General features: G+C 39.5%; 1 protein-coding gene across 8 annotated transcripts in view; it reads left to right on the top strand.

Moving 5' to 3' along the window:
• The window catches only part of TNS3 (tensin 3), a 222,796-nt gene that overhangs the window by 73,983 nt on the left and 134,740 nt on the right, over positions 1-14,073 (top strand). For all 8 annotated transcript variants that reach the window (XM_032998809.2, XM_042806674.1, XM_042806673.1 and 5 more), the window contains one exon: positions 3,341-3,378. In XM_032998809.2, coding sequence (XP_032854700.2) covers positions 3,341-3,378 — 38 coding nt within the window. The remainder of the gene's footprint in view (positions 1-3,340; positions 3,379-14,073) is intronic.

Below are 14,073 nucleotides of genomic sequence, written 5' to 3'. Positions count from 1 at the left end.
CGTGTATAGATATTTTTATTCCCCCCTTCCTTCTGGAGAAGGAGTGGAGGGTGTAGAAGGTAGAGGAAACAAGAAAGCAGAAGGACAAATTAGTTTAAAAATACTCTGACTTAACTCTCTCTGTAGTTTAAAAACAACCTCAAAGTTTATTTGCATGACTCTACCAAACTATCACTAAAAATGTTGGTATAAATTATCATCTAGGGATTGATAGTTGGCTGCAGGTTAGTGAACCAAGGTAGACTTTCTTCCAGTCAGTTCTTAATTCCTGAGCAGTGTTTTATGCTAACAGCCTTTTTCTTTTCCACTTTTTTCCTTTTTCAGTTAGTTTTAGCAAGTGGTTGTATGTTTACCACAAACAAGGCTTCTGTGGTTTTATGGAGTGTCTGTATGTATATATATATATATATATACACACACACACATATATATGAATGTCTGTATTCATGCATATATACAAACGTATGTATTTGTGTACGTATGCTCACACATGTGTATATATAGTTGTAAATGTTTATACACACACATATGCTTATATAGATTTTTATATGCATAAAATGACTGCCTTACCAACAAATGAAAACTTGTGACTCTCGCTGTGCTTCAGTGAGACATATATAGATTAAACGAAATGCTTTGAACACTTGAGCATCTGGTAAATGCCAGGAACATTCCGTCAGAATGGGCTCAGTCATTTTAAGTTTTGTTGTCCTGGGCAGAGATTTGGTCTACTCGTCAAAAAACCTGTGAAGAAAAGGGAATTGGTGTTTGGATCTGTTGTGCTTGGGGATATGTTTCTGTGGTTGGGATGTAGCTGGTGTACCTCTTGGGAGCAACATATGTAGTGAGCAGTTTGACCTTCACCTGAGAGGGAAGGGGGAGAATGTCCTCTCTGCTTTTGAGCACAAAGGAATGCTTTGTTTACTCCCAGCATCTGGACCGTCAGTGATCTCACTTCAGAGTGCTTATTTCTATCCAGTTTTATTATTATAATCAGCTTTATTAGATAGTGAGGGAGAGAAGGTACTGACTTAACTCAGTGTAATCCATGAAAGTGCTGGATTTAGTTATAAATAGGGTATTTCTGGATGCTGAGGAGTGAAGCTATCTTTATGAATGAATTGTATCTCTATCCTCAGAACGTTATATATTTAAATACATGGGAAAATATATGTTTTCTTTCAGTCAGAGTGCTTTGCCTGATGTGTACTTAGCTAGTTACCTCTTGAGGCTTTAGTCTTGCTTTCCTTTCAATCTCATAAGTACAGCAATGCTTTTTGTAAAGTCTGTAAGGTGTTTTTCTTTTAATTATGTATGGAGTTTGTACACTATATTTCTGCATTGCTTATGAATTTGAGTGGGATGCTGCTGCAGGACTTCATCTTCGTGTTGCTATCCAGGCTAAACTCAGAGCTGACTTCAATGTTTTTTTTCCAGCAAAGACAGTACTGTTGTGTTGCACAAGAGCAGCAAACTCTTGACTTTTCATGTACATGGAAAGGGAAAAATCTCAATGGCTACATTTACTGTTACCTATGTCTTCAATAAAGATTTTGTATATTGGTGACAATCGTGATTTGGTTTTGTATGAGCCAGTAGCAATATCATGGAAATTGTCATGGAATTAAATGTATTTTTGTTTTGTATTTCATTTTGTCCTCTAGAAATCTATGCTTAAGCATCAGTAAAGAAGATGAGAACCTTGTCTGTAGTATCAGGGCTTCCCAACAGATTTACTGTTTTATTCTTTACATTTTGTGGTTGCCTTTTTTTTTTTTTTTTTTTTTTTTTTTTGTGTATGTGTGTGACCATTTTGCAGGAGATCTCGAAATACTTTATAAAAGAAACAGATAGTATGCATGCATATTTTTGGAGCATCAGGTAGCCTTTTGCAGAGTCAAAGCTAATCATGCTGATTTAAAATACATACTCTATTAAATATGCAGTTTCGGTACATGAAATCACTTGATGAATTTAAGCATCCCCCATGCTGTCACACAAGAAAATTAATGTTTCCCTCGTGGATTAAAAGCCATCTTCCAGTTGCTTTAAGGTTGATAGTGTTTACAAGTGGTATGTGGTTATTGATCATTATCAATGCTAATAGAGCAGCGCATTTGTGTGAACAGTAATAAATTGTTAGAATAAAGAACGTTGATCCTGTAAAGCACTATGAACAAAGAACTTGTTCCTGACTTATGCATGGGGGAAATAAGTGAACACAACACCAACAAGATCTCATAAAAAAATGGGTCAGTAAGCCTTACTTTTTTTTTTTCCCTGAGAAGTGACTGGAGCGTGAGGGCTTTTCATTCAGTAGTTGATGCACTTGAAACTGAAATGGGCATGCTCATGTATTTGTTTCCTCACATCTTGGTAGTTGTATCTTCCCTGTTGGGTCTGGCTGTAGGATATCTTTCTCTTGGTAGAAGTAGTGAGAAATGGGCATGGCTTTCAGGTTCAGCAGTCTAAATTTGGCCCCAGTTGATCTTCCAGCTAAACCTCTGTGGTATTCTGTGGTTTACTGATCTTGGAGATTGAATAATTAATTTTTTTTTTTCTGAATTTAAAATACAGTTTAGCTCACAGTAACCCAAAGGATAGACACTGAGTGGAAATTAATATCAGAGTAAAGGAGGAGGCGCATATAAATGGAAAATCTATTAAAACCTGCCTGTGTCAGATTCTAGCTACTAGGCTGTTGCATCAGTTACAGCGTTGCTCATCTGGCTACTTAACTGCCCTTTTCTGAATCTAAACTTGCTACTACAGTTCATCCTTTGGTGCTCTTAAGTCAGCAGGAATTTAAAAGAAATCAAGTGCTTACCTCTTGGAAGTAATGTTTGCAACACAGTGTAAACTGTATTTCCCAGTCAGAAATTACAGTCTGAATAGTCACGGTCGCTCATGAGTTTGAAGTCATCCTGCTTTTCTTAAGTCTCTGGGACTGCTGATATGATTAAGATTCACAGGTTACACTGGGGACAATTTGATCTTACTATATGTGTTACTTAGCTGGTAACGCTTCTGGTGCGTGTGAAGCTGTAAAGGTAGGTGTCAAGATAATCAGCCCATGAAGTTTAACGAGACACACATTATCCCAAGCTGATGGAATGCACAAATCTGATAACACTGCTGTAATTAAGTAATAATTCAGCAGTGACTAAAAACTAAATGCATTTCTTCTTAAGGATTTTTGTTTTGTTTCGAAATATGTAAATACTTTTATATATACAGACCTGAGTTTGGCCACATCTCCAGTAAAAAGCTGATCTAAGGAAATGGGAGGGGAGAGTCCACCCACTCTTTTACTCATATATTTTATCTGCTTTTGTTTTAGTTTGCAAGTATGCCTGCCACAGGAAATGTGAAGAAAAGGTAAGTGTATTTATTTGCCTCTCTTCTTGCTGCTGATCCACATGTGTTTGAAGTTGAGACTACAAAAGTTGTATCAACTAATTAATAAGATGATTATTAAATCAGATGCCTAGCTGTCAGAAAAGATTTTTTTTTTTTACTGGGGTATTGTTCTTGCCATTAATGAAAAAATCTCCCTGTGTAGTCAAAACATCTGCACCAGTGGTTGAATTTCACATTTCTCCCACAGGAGGACATGTTTCAAGTTGAAAACAGCAAGTTAAGTGGGTGAGAAACAAACCACACAGTTCTACCAGAAAAGAAAAAATGTATCTGAGTGAATAAGATGTACATATTCATACACCCACCTCCCTATATATATAAACGAACAGGTGTGTATATACACACACATAGATAAAATTTTTACAACTGAGGTTTAAAGACAGACTTTTGGCATTGGATTACGAAAAGTATAAGCATATTATTATTTTCAGTGTCTAATGTAGATAGTTTCCACCCAGTTCAGTTTAATTACTAGATTTTTTTGTTAGCTTTTTAAAATCTCAGAGTCCCTTTCACACAAGCTGAGATCAGTGCTTCCATGGTCTTAAATGACTTACCCATCCCTAGATTTGTGTAAATCAAAGACATTTACAGACTGTTACAGTCTAAATCTTAGCAGTCTTAGAGGGCTCTACTTTATTTTGCCAGAACCACCCTCATGGGATAGTATTTCCTGCTTTAAACTAAACCTTTTGATTAGTACTTGCTATCTGTGAAGACAGCATTTTTTTGTAGTTAAACCAGTGGTCTTCTGGAGACCTCACATCTAGTTCCTGCTACCTGTGTTGTTGACTTATGTTTGGCCTTGTGCAGGGATTTGTTTTTTTCAGTGCTTCCAAGAAATATAACTGAATTCAAGAGAAGAACCTCTACTTCGTGAAGGACTTGGAGATTGGTCAGGCCATTTGGGGAAATTCTACTAAATAAAAGTGTCAGTTGGCAGAGCATCTCTCATTTTGAGTGAAAATAGTACTTGTGCATTTGAAAGTCACTGTGTTATGTGATATACTGACTAAATGCAGGGGTTTTGTTTGTTTGTTTGATTTTTTTTTAATGAAATAAGATGATAAAGTACAGTGGTAATTAAGTTTGTAAGTAAGGTATTACCTTTTGAAGGATCTCATCAGCTATAAACATTCCATAATGATTAGTAGTAATACTATAGTAATGGTGGCCTAGAAGGGAAACAGTTCAGTAGAAGCAAGTACTTTTTATTAGACGAGATGATGTAAATGATCCCTCTTTGCACAGTAGTTCTGGTTTGTCAAATAGCAATTGCAATATAGATTTCTACCAGCTTCCATGGGGAAGAATCTGGTTTGTTGATAACATTGGTAGCTTGCAGATTTGCTTGGGTGTAGTTGCTACACAGAGTTTCCAGAAGTGATGGTACATAAATGATGCTGGAGACTGTGGCAGGAAAGTCTTTAAACTTGTTTTGGAGGCAAATAATTTTGTATATGTGCCATATGTTAAAAATGGGAAATTGTATTTCAACTAGTATTTGTGCTCTCAGGCATTTGGATGTTGAGTGTTGAAAAGACTAATATATGGAGTGCCAAAAGTATATAGTAGTGTAACTATCATTGAGATACTGGTCTATTTTATGGGTTTTAAATAATTGAAAAGAAATTACTAGCATGTATTACAGAAGATAGAAAAATAAGGTATGGGAACAAGACCAAATTTAATGATTAGTTATTTCTTACAAGAGGCTTTTTTTTTTCAGATTTTTCAGAGAAGTAATAAGCCAACATGTAGCTTAAATTCAAAATTTTTCTACGAGTCTTTTCTGACTACTTGCATCAGACTTGCAGCAATGTCATATAAAATATTGTTACATTGTTCATCCTGATTCAGATCTGAGTTTTGCCTTTATTGCCTCAAATGACATCTGTATTTTCATTTGGTTATCGGTTTAAGGCAGGAATGATTCTGGTGGTTTTTATGGACTGAGAACATATGGAGACCATCTAAGGATGTTGTAGGCAACCTTGAGGATACCTGTAGCCATGATCAGATGCACTGATGCAGATCTATGTGTGTGGAAAGAGTTTCATGGGCTTCAGCTGATCCACAAGTACCACTTCTCCCTAGAATGTATTTTAACTCCAAGACAAGTATTGCTCCCTGCATTTTCTATAAAACTACACTGTCCACAGCTTATGGGGATTCAATTATTTTTGCATTAGTCAAACATCCCCCAAGACAAAATGTGTAAGCAGTTAGTCAGCTGAGGATCCTGTGGAAAGGTACTGAATGAGAACAGAGAATGTTGCACTCAGGAGATCCTGTAGTCATTTTGAAAACGAATAATGCATCAGCACGGGAAAGCATTACTCAAAAGACAGCAGCAAAGCACATAATGTCATAAATGTGTTGAGGTAAAACCAGCAGCTTGGGCCTTACACTGGCAACACTACAATGCAGGTTTTCAAGAGTTTGTCAAGACAATAACGCTATAATTCTTGCAAATGAAAAACAAAAACTTCTTGTTATATAGATCAACCATGAAAATAAAGTGGACTCTGAATTTGATCAGAAGGTATGAATGAAAGAAGAATCATGTTTTGGAATTGTTCAGGATGTCAGCTACTGCATTGTAGGCCTTTTAGGATGAACCCTGAATCAGTTCTGTGAGGGTTTTCCAGTTGCCCCTGACATAACAGTGAGTACAATATAACAAATGCAAGCAAGCATTACAGTAATATTTCAAAACGTAGGGCGTAACTGTAAGAAAATATGAAGTTACAAAAACAAAAGAAGCAGATATTAGCTTGCACCAATTTCAGCTGTTTCATTTGATGCCATTATATCAGTTGCAGAAAGATTAAAACATCTGAAATTATGTGGCATAAATCCACTAGATGGTGCAGATGGATACCAGCGTGAAAACTGAACGAGCTGTAGAAGAAAGTTACCCAAAAACCCAACAAAACAAAAGCACCAAAACCCCCAAATTCCTCTGTATTGGAATTGTCTGTGGAAAGAAAAACAAACAAAAAAGTGAACATAGAGAATGTCTGGATGTAGAATCACAGAATGGTTTGGGTTGGAAGGGACCTTAATGATCACCTAGTCCCACCCCCCTGCCCCGGGCAGGGCCCCCTTCCCCCAGCCCAGGGGGCTCCCAGCCCTGTCCAACCTGGCCCTGAACCCTTCCAGGGAGGGGGCAGCCACAGCTGCTCTGGGCACCCTGGGCCAGCGCCTCACCCCCCGCACAGGGAACAATTTCTGCCTTAGATCCAATCAAAATCTCCCCTCTGCCACTTTAAAACAGTTACCCCTTGTCCTACCCCCACACCCCCTGACCCAGAGTGTCCCCCCCCCCCCTTCCCTGTCCCCCCTTTAAGCCCTGGGAGGCCGCTCGAAGGGCTCCCTGGAGCCTTCTCTTCTCCAGGCTGAACCCCCCCAACTCTCTCAGCCCGGCCCCCCAGGGGAGCTGCTCCAGCCCCCCCAGCATCTCCGTGGCCTCCTCTGGCCCCGCTCGAGCAGCTCCGGGTCCTTCTGCTGTTGGGGGCCCCCGAGCTGGCCCCAGCACTGCAGGGAGGCTCTCATGAGAGCGAAGTAGAGGGGCAGAATCCCCTCCCTCGACCTGCTGGCCATACTTCTCTTGCTGCAGCCCAGGACACGGGTGGCTTTCTGGGCTGTGAGCACTCATTGCTGGCTCGCAGTCAGTTTTCCATCCACTACTACCCCCAAGTCCCTCTCTGCAGGGCTGTTCTCCATCCACTCCTCGCTCAGCCTGGGTCTGTGCTTGGGATTTCCCCGACCCATGTGCAGGACCTTGCCCTTGGCCTTGTTGAACACCTTGAGGTTTGCCCGGGCCCCCCTCTCCAGCCTGCCCAGGTCCCTCTGGATGCCATCCCTGCCCTCCAGCGTGTCCCCACACCACACAGCTCGGGGTCGTCGGTGAAATTGCTGAGGGTGCATCGATCCCACTGTCCGTGTCACCAGCAAAGATGATAAACAGTGCTGGGCCCAACATTGACCCCTGAGGAACACCACTCGTCACTGGTCTCCACTTGGACATCGAGCTGTTGACTGCAACTCTTTGAGTGAGACCATCCAGCCAATTCCTTATCCACAGAGTTGTCCGTCCATCAGATCTGTGTGTCTCCAGTTTAGAGACAAAGATGTCATGCGGGAGAGCGTCACATGCTTTGCACAAGTCCAGGTAGATGACGTCAGTTGCTCTTGATTTACCCACCGACACTGTAACCCCATTGTAGAAGGCCACCAAATTTGTCAGGCATGATTTGCCCTCGGTGCACCCTGGTCCATCACGTTAGATTGCTCGTTCCATTAGGAAGGTGAAACCAGGGAAGAGACTGATAGCAGAAGCGAGTAAGCAGTGGGCTGGATTCATTGGAACGGTGGTGAGGGACTTTCTCTTCAAATAAATAATGAAAAAAAAAGGTCACTAGGGTTTCTAAGGCTACTGCGTTCCTGCTGATGTCTGATCTCTGCTGCTTCTTTGATTACTGCACTGAAATTGGTGTGAAGGTCGGCCCAGTATGTTCACAGTGATACTTGGTCAGTTTGCGAAGGGAACTATTGTTTTGAAGCTGTTATCAGCTTCATTCTTTCTTTTCTATTTGATTTGCATGCTGGATCAGCTTGCTGTTGAGGGAATTCAGCATGTATAGTCCAAAGGGCGGAAAGAATTCTTCTGTGAATGTTTAAAACAATACAAAATGGGAGTGGAAGCCAGATTTTCAAGATGTCAAAATACATATTTTTTAAAGAGATGGCTGCTACTTTGGTAGTGATAGTTTAAACATAGTGTTTCTCTTAAACTTTCTAATCTTGTTTCATACTAACACTCAGTTGCATTTCAGGCACTACAGATAATTTGTCAGTTTCTTAGAAAAATAAAGGTGCTTTTGGGGGAAGTTACAGAAACAGAATACCACAAACTTTTAAACTGAATGCCCTGGGTTTTTCAATCATTACGTTGTTATTTGTAAGTGATTTTTAAGTAGAGCTCTTTTAAACATGAACAACATGGAAAAAATTTGTTTTGCTGAGATCATCAAAATAGCATCAACTTTTACAACTTAGTTAATATGGCACTGTTGAAAATGTAGGTTAAAACTGTCACTACCAGCAGTGGGTGAAACAGTGGTGACTGCTTCTCAAATGGGTTCACGTGAAGTTTAATTTCAGTCTGAGTGCGCATTAACCATGTCAGATTTTGGGCAGAGTGAATCAAGGACTTCCATGAAAACTTTTGTCATATTGTTTCCAGGAGACAACTGTGTGAACATACCTCTGTGGTTGTGACAAGTTTTTGTGGGAATCTAGAAATCTGAACACATTCAATAATGCTGAAGACTTCAAGGTTTTTTTTTTTTCTTCACAGGCAGTGTTTACCATGTTATATTACCATGCATCAACCTTTTCAGTGCTGCCTGGAATTGAGCTAGAATAAAAATATTTGCAGTTAAAGTCCAAGGGATTACTGCATGAGTTCTGTAACTGATATTTGCAACTCAAAGGGGTCTTCAGATTTTTCCTCATTGTACCCAGAAGAAGTATTTTGCAGATCCTCCTCTCTGTTAGATATTTTGTCCTCTGTTAGATATAAGATCGCTGTAATGAACTGTGTAATGAGTAATCCTTCAGATTCAGTCAGAACTGTAAGCTGTTGAAGGACATGAGAACTTAAAATTGCTTTTTATGGTCATAAACCTTGCATTGTTTTAAGTAGCAAGAGTGGTGTGCTGAAGCATTGTGTATTTGGCAGTTAATTTTCTGGGACTTCTCCAAAATGAAAAAAAGTATTTTAAAGTATGCTAGTGTTTTTAGATAAGAACTCTCATTTGAACTTACTGTTTCAGTTAGCTGGCTATGTTGTGCAAGACCCAACTGGTACATGTACAACTTGAAGGTTTGTTTGTTTCCTTGCTGATTTTTTTTTTTTAAATAAATCTAGCTGTTGGCAAGGGGAAAAGAGGATAAGATGATATTAGTGAGGGAAGGAAACAAAACCATTTCTGTTTTTCTTTGCTCACCACCAAAATATGGATAGGTTACATTTTCATGATAGGTGAGAACTTTCCACTGGAAAAATCTTATGATGTATTAGGAGGGTTGGGTTTATTTGTTTTTTTCCTCCCATGTCCTGTCCTGTTTTGGCTGATTTTGGGAAGGACCTCTTTACTGGTCCAGTTATCTTCTGGCTAGTTCTGATCCTTTCTGTATAGAATAAGGAGATCTCACACAGGCTTGCCATGTAACTTTTTTTTTTTTAAGAGACATAGAAAGGCACCTGTCGGCCTTCTAAAGTGGGATCAAAAACCCCAAGAATGATGCATTCTACACTGCTGCTGCTTGGAATGCTCCCTTGGGTCATACTATAGTTCATGCCACGTTTATCTCAGGGAAGTAGAAATCAAGTAGCTTACAAGAATATACCACTCCTTTCTTTGTGAGTTACTGTTATAAAAGGTTGTTTACCCTTAGTGTACATGATGCTCTTAGCTTTTACACAAGAGGCATTGCTTTTGCATCTGCTGTTACAGCTGAAGGCGATAGCGGTATGGAGAAGGGTCCTCTGAACATCAGCAGTGGCTGTAATTGGGTAGCAGGCAAAATGTCCCAATGATGCATTTTGCACCATTGCTGTGTCACATTATATTGCTTCTGCTGGGGGGAGGTTTGTTGAAGGCTGAATTTCCTCTTGCAATGTTGCATCTCAAAAAGTTAAGGCCACCTCAGCCTTAGATTGCAAGGAATTGCCTTACTGACTTGACGGAAGAATGGAAACCGAGTTATAGATGTTGTCATGAATAACCACAGTTTTGTGGAAACATGGGATGAAAGAGAGTGAAAGAAATGTGTTTTGAATGTTATGACCTCCATCCCAGAAGTAGTCCTGACTTCTGTGTCAGCAAACCGAAATGTCTGAGCTTCATTAAAACTTGCTTTTACTACTTCTGCGTGCTAACGCAGCATTTCATAGTATTTTACTAGTAATTGGTTCTAAAAGGCTGCTTTCCTTGTCTTATGTCTTTCTGAAGAAAACATTTAGAGTACCTCCAACAGTTAAAGCATAATATAGCAAATTCAGACTTACTGAAAACCGTCTGTTTGGGGGAGCTAGTTCTAATGATAAAAAATACATATTTAAGTCTGTCATAGGGAGAGCATTCTGTACCCTTTTGTTGCATTGTCTCTTTTCTGAATGGCTGGAAAATCGGCGATATGTTTGAAATGTACATGTTTAATGCTTTGCTTTAATATATTTTGAGAGGAAGGAAATTTGTTAAAATGACTGGAGGGCTGTGAAAGTCAGGATTGTGATATAAGAAAGTCAGAAGTACTGCAATAAAATTCAGGTGCTTCTAGTGCCTTCGTGTCGGCCTCCAACAAAGTGCTCTCATTCTCAAAAATGGGCAAACGGGGGCCTCGTGGAGGGACCCCTTCTGTACAACATGAGAATACATTTTGGTGCGAAAGTGGAAGATTCCTCCTTGGTTCTCAGCCCTTTGGGCTACTTCGGCCTCCTTTGGCTTGCTGAGCAGTGTACTCCAGCAGTTTTCCTGAAGGATTTCTGTAAACTTCCTGCCAGAGAGATCACTCTGCCTCTGAAGTAACTCTTGTAGACCTTCCATCACAGACTGAAACCAGGCCTGTGCTAAATTGCTGTACGTATCTTTGGATTGCCTGATTTGAAGAGCTATCTTTTGTCATTTAATGCATTTATGCGTTAAATTGGCTTTAGTGAGATGCAGAGAGTCCTCCTGCAGATTGGTGGTTTTAAATTCTTGCAAAATAAAGAAACTAAACATTGCCCGCCCCCCCACCTCGTTACTTTACCAACAACTCTGGCATTTGACTTCTGCTTTTGTATCTTTCTGTGACACTGAGTAGAAGAGACTGGCATTGCTGCCTTCTGGAGCCCTCCTCCTCTACTGCATTTCCCTCTTCTCTGTAATAGGTATTAAGAAAAAAAAAATCACCTCCCTATTTTAACTGGAGTTTATTGTTTAAATATTGCTTTCATGTTATCTTTAACACTTTCATTCGATGGACATCTATCTGTTCCAGATACTAGAGGCACACTGAAAGCAGTGAAATCTGTGGGCCGAGCAGTGACCTCTGCAGTTTGTCGTGGCAAAGCTCCTGTCTCCTCCTCCTAAAGCTTTTGATAGCGTGGACTGTGTGGTGCCATTTGTGACCATAGGAACTCTAATGCCACAGGAACTATAACGCCTCTTATCACCATTGTTCAGATGTTGGAAGCACGCTGAAGCTTTGAGAAATCACACCAACATATATATATGTGTTAAAGGTATAAAATTCTGGAGTACAACAGCTTGTTTCCACTCAAGAAAATCCAATCCATGCTGGTAGTTTGTTCCTTTGGGAGAGGAAAATGTCCACTGAACTGCATCCCCTGTTGCTTGCTGGGGCCTTCACTGTCTGCTAATGTTTCAAGATTTGTTTGACTTTGAAAATGAAACATATTTTCTCATGGGGATTTTACCAAAATAAATAGTCCTGGAATCCTGACAGGATAACATAGTTCCCTCAGATACATGTACCTCACTAAGCTTGGAGAGGTCAGATCTGATACAAAGAAAGTGGAAGTTGTGTCTTTCAAAGATGTATGCAGTTGCCAAAATTAGGATTATTTTTTAACTGTTCTTTAAATAAGCAGCAAAATGAGACATTTTGAGCAAAGACACTATGTTTTTGCATTCATTTAGCATCAAATAATTTCAACCAACTTTACAAACCTGTGGTTAAGCAGATTAACTCAGGAGGGACAGTAGCTACCGCTCCACTTACAGTTCAGATTGGCACACTAAACCACAGCGCAGAGGGCTGGGGCAAAGTCCAGTAGAAATCTAGTTTTAGGATTGGCTTGGCTTCTGCTGGCTGGTTTAACCCCTGTTAGCTACACCCAAGTTCTGACTGAGTTTCTTGGTCCTTTGCTTCTGAACTCTTTTGGAGCAAATTCAGTGTTCCAATAAGGGAAGGGACTTAATCTTTCGTTAGTGGTTTACAGTTATCATCCATTTTTGATTCAGAGAATCTTCCGCTTCATTTGAGTTTTGAAGAGGTTCTATTTTATCCTTTTCCCAAGTGATCTGTATACCAAATGTCTTGTCCTCTGTGTGTTCTTCAGAGAATTGGAGAACATCTTTCACAACGTAGGTCAGGACAGTGAATTTGCAAGATCACGTATCACAGCATGGAAAAAAGCCAGACTTTGAGGTGGCAAAGCTATGTGAACAATACATTTCTGTATCTTGGGATACCTGTGTTCCTGGTTACTTGTGAAAGGTTTCTTTTCCTTCAGTGACTTTGTTTGAAACAGCTTTCTTGGGAAATGGGGATTTGTATGTATATAAATACACTAAATGTTGATAACCCTCCTGAAGGTATGTAACTTTCCACTTCGGGTCCTAATTTCAGACTTTGTCTCATAACACATAATCTGAAGTAGATAGAAAGGAGTTGTGCATGGGTCAGGACTGTAGGAACCTGGCTTGGATGTTACAGCACTCAGTTACTCACGTGTCTTTTCCAAGAAACTCATGTGGCATTTCTCAAGCTTCAGCTGATCCTTTTTACACCTTGATGGAGTTGGGTGCATGTAGTTAGCATCACTTCAGCAAATAAAAAATACTGAAGCTAGGAAATTAATAAAATGGCACTAAAACATCACTGTTGGAATTTGGTTTTGAATTCGAAGAGCTCATGGCTGTGTGTGTTGTGTCTTTCCTTGTAGCAACTTCATCACAGAACTAGGTGTGAGAAAAAATGTAATGTGTTAGGAAACTTTCCTGGTGTTACTTAGCTTCTACTTGCTGTATGATAGCATTATATATGAGTAAATCTTTGAATTTTATTGATAATCATGATCCAAGCCCTTTAACAGTTTCTTATCTGTAGTTGTCTTTGCAATTTAGAATGTAGTCTGTTTGCTTGTTCCAAATTTAACTTCAAAACTGTTTTATGCTAATCAAGTAGGAGCTTTGTTTCTATAGGGCATAAGAATTGGTTGTTCTGAAGTGAGAGTGGAAATGGTGCATAGCTGCACTGAATCTCAGTACTGATTTTATTGCATCTATTATGTTTTTTTCATTTTGGGCACATAATTATATTTTATTAAAATACTGTAGTGACTGCAAAGTGCTTGTTCAGTTTCTGCTGTTTGATAAGTCTTCCTTTAAGGCTGCTGTTTTCAGTGTGACTAAAAATGCTTAATTTGCAAAAGAAAATTCAGTGGTCTTCAGGCATGCTTTAGGGCTGTTCTGTCTGGCATGAAGTGCTGAGGATACTTGATGTCTCCAGGCCAAAAGTCTGAGTTAGGTACTAATATCACACAACTGGAGATGTTCTATTTTTAAAAAAGTGGTGTATTACTATTGTAGCTTTTTAATCTTATTATCCCAATAATGTCCCTTTTATTCTGGAATTTGGATTTACAATTTAATTTTGTCATGTTTAAAGTTGTGTCTTTGAGAGCACAGTTATTTGAAGATACACTGCACTTAATATCCTTCAGTTTCTTTCCTTAGTGAATAAGGGGATTTATGATTTGAGTGTTTTGGGGGGTGGGCTGGAGAAGGGGGTCAATAACAGGCATGTTAAAAGAAGAAAACTAAGCAGAGAAATTTCTTACGTTTTCAAGAT

The sequence above is a fragment of the Tyto alba genome, unplaced genomic scaffold, assembly GCF_018691265.1.
Source record: "Tyto alba isolate M040663 unplaced genomic scaffold, T.alba_DEE_v4.0 Super-Scaffold_48, whole genome shotgun sequence".
NCBI classification, from domain to species: Eukaryota; Metazoa; Chordata; class Aves; order Strigiformes; family Tytonidae; genus Tyto; species Tyto alba.
Note: the sequence above shows the minus strand (reverse complement) of the source record. Positions and strands in the feature narration are given on the sequence as shown.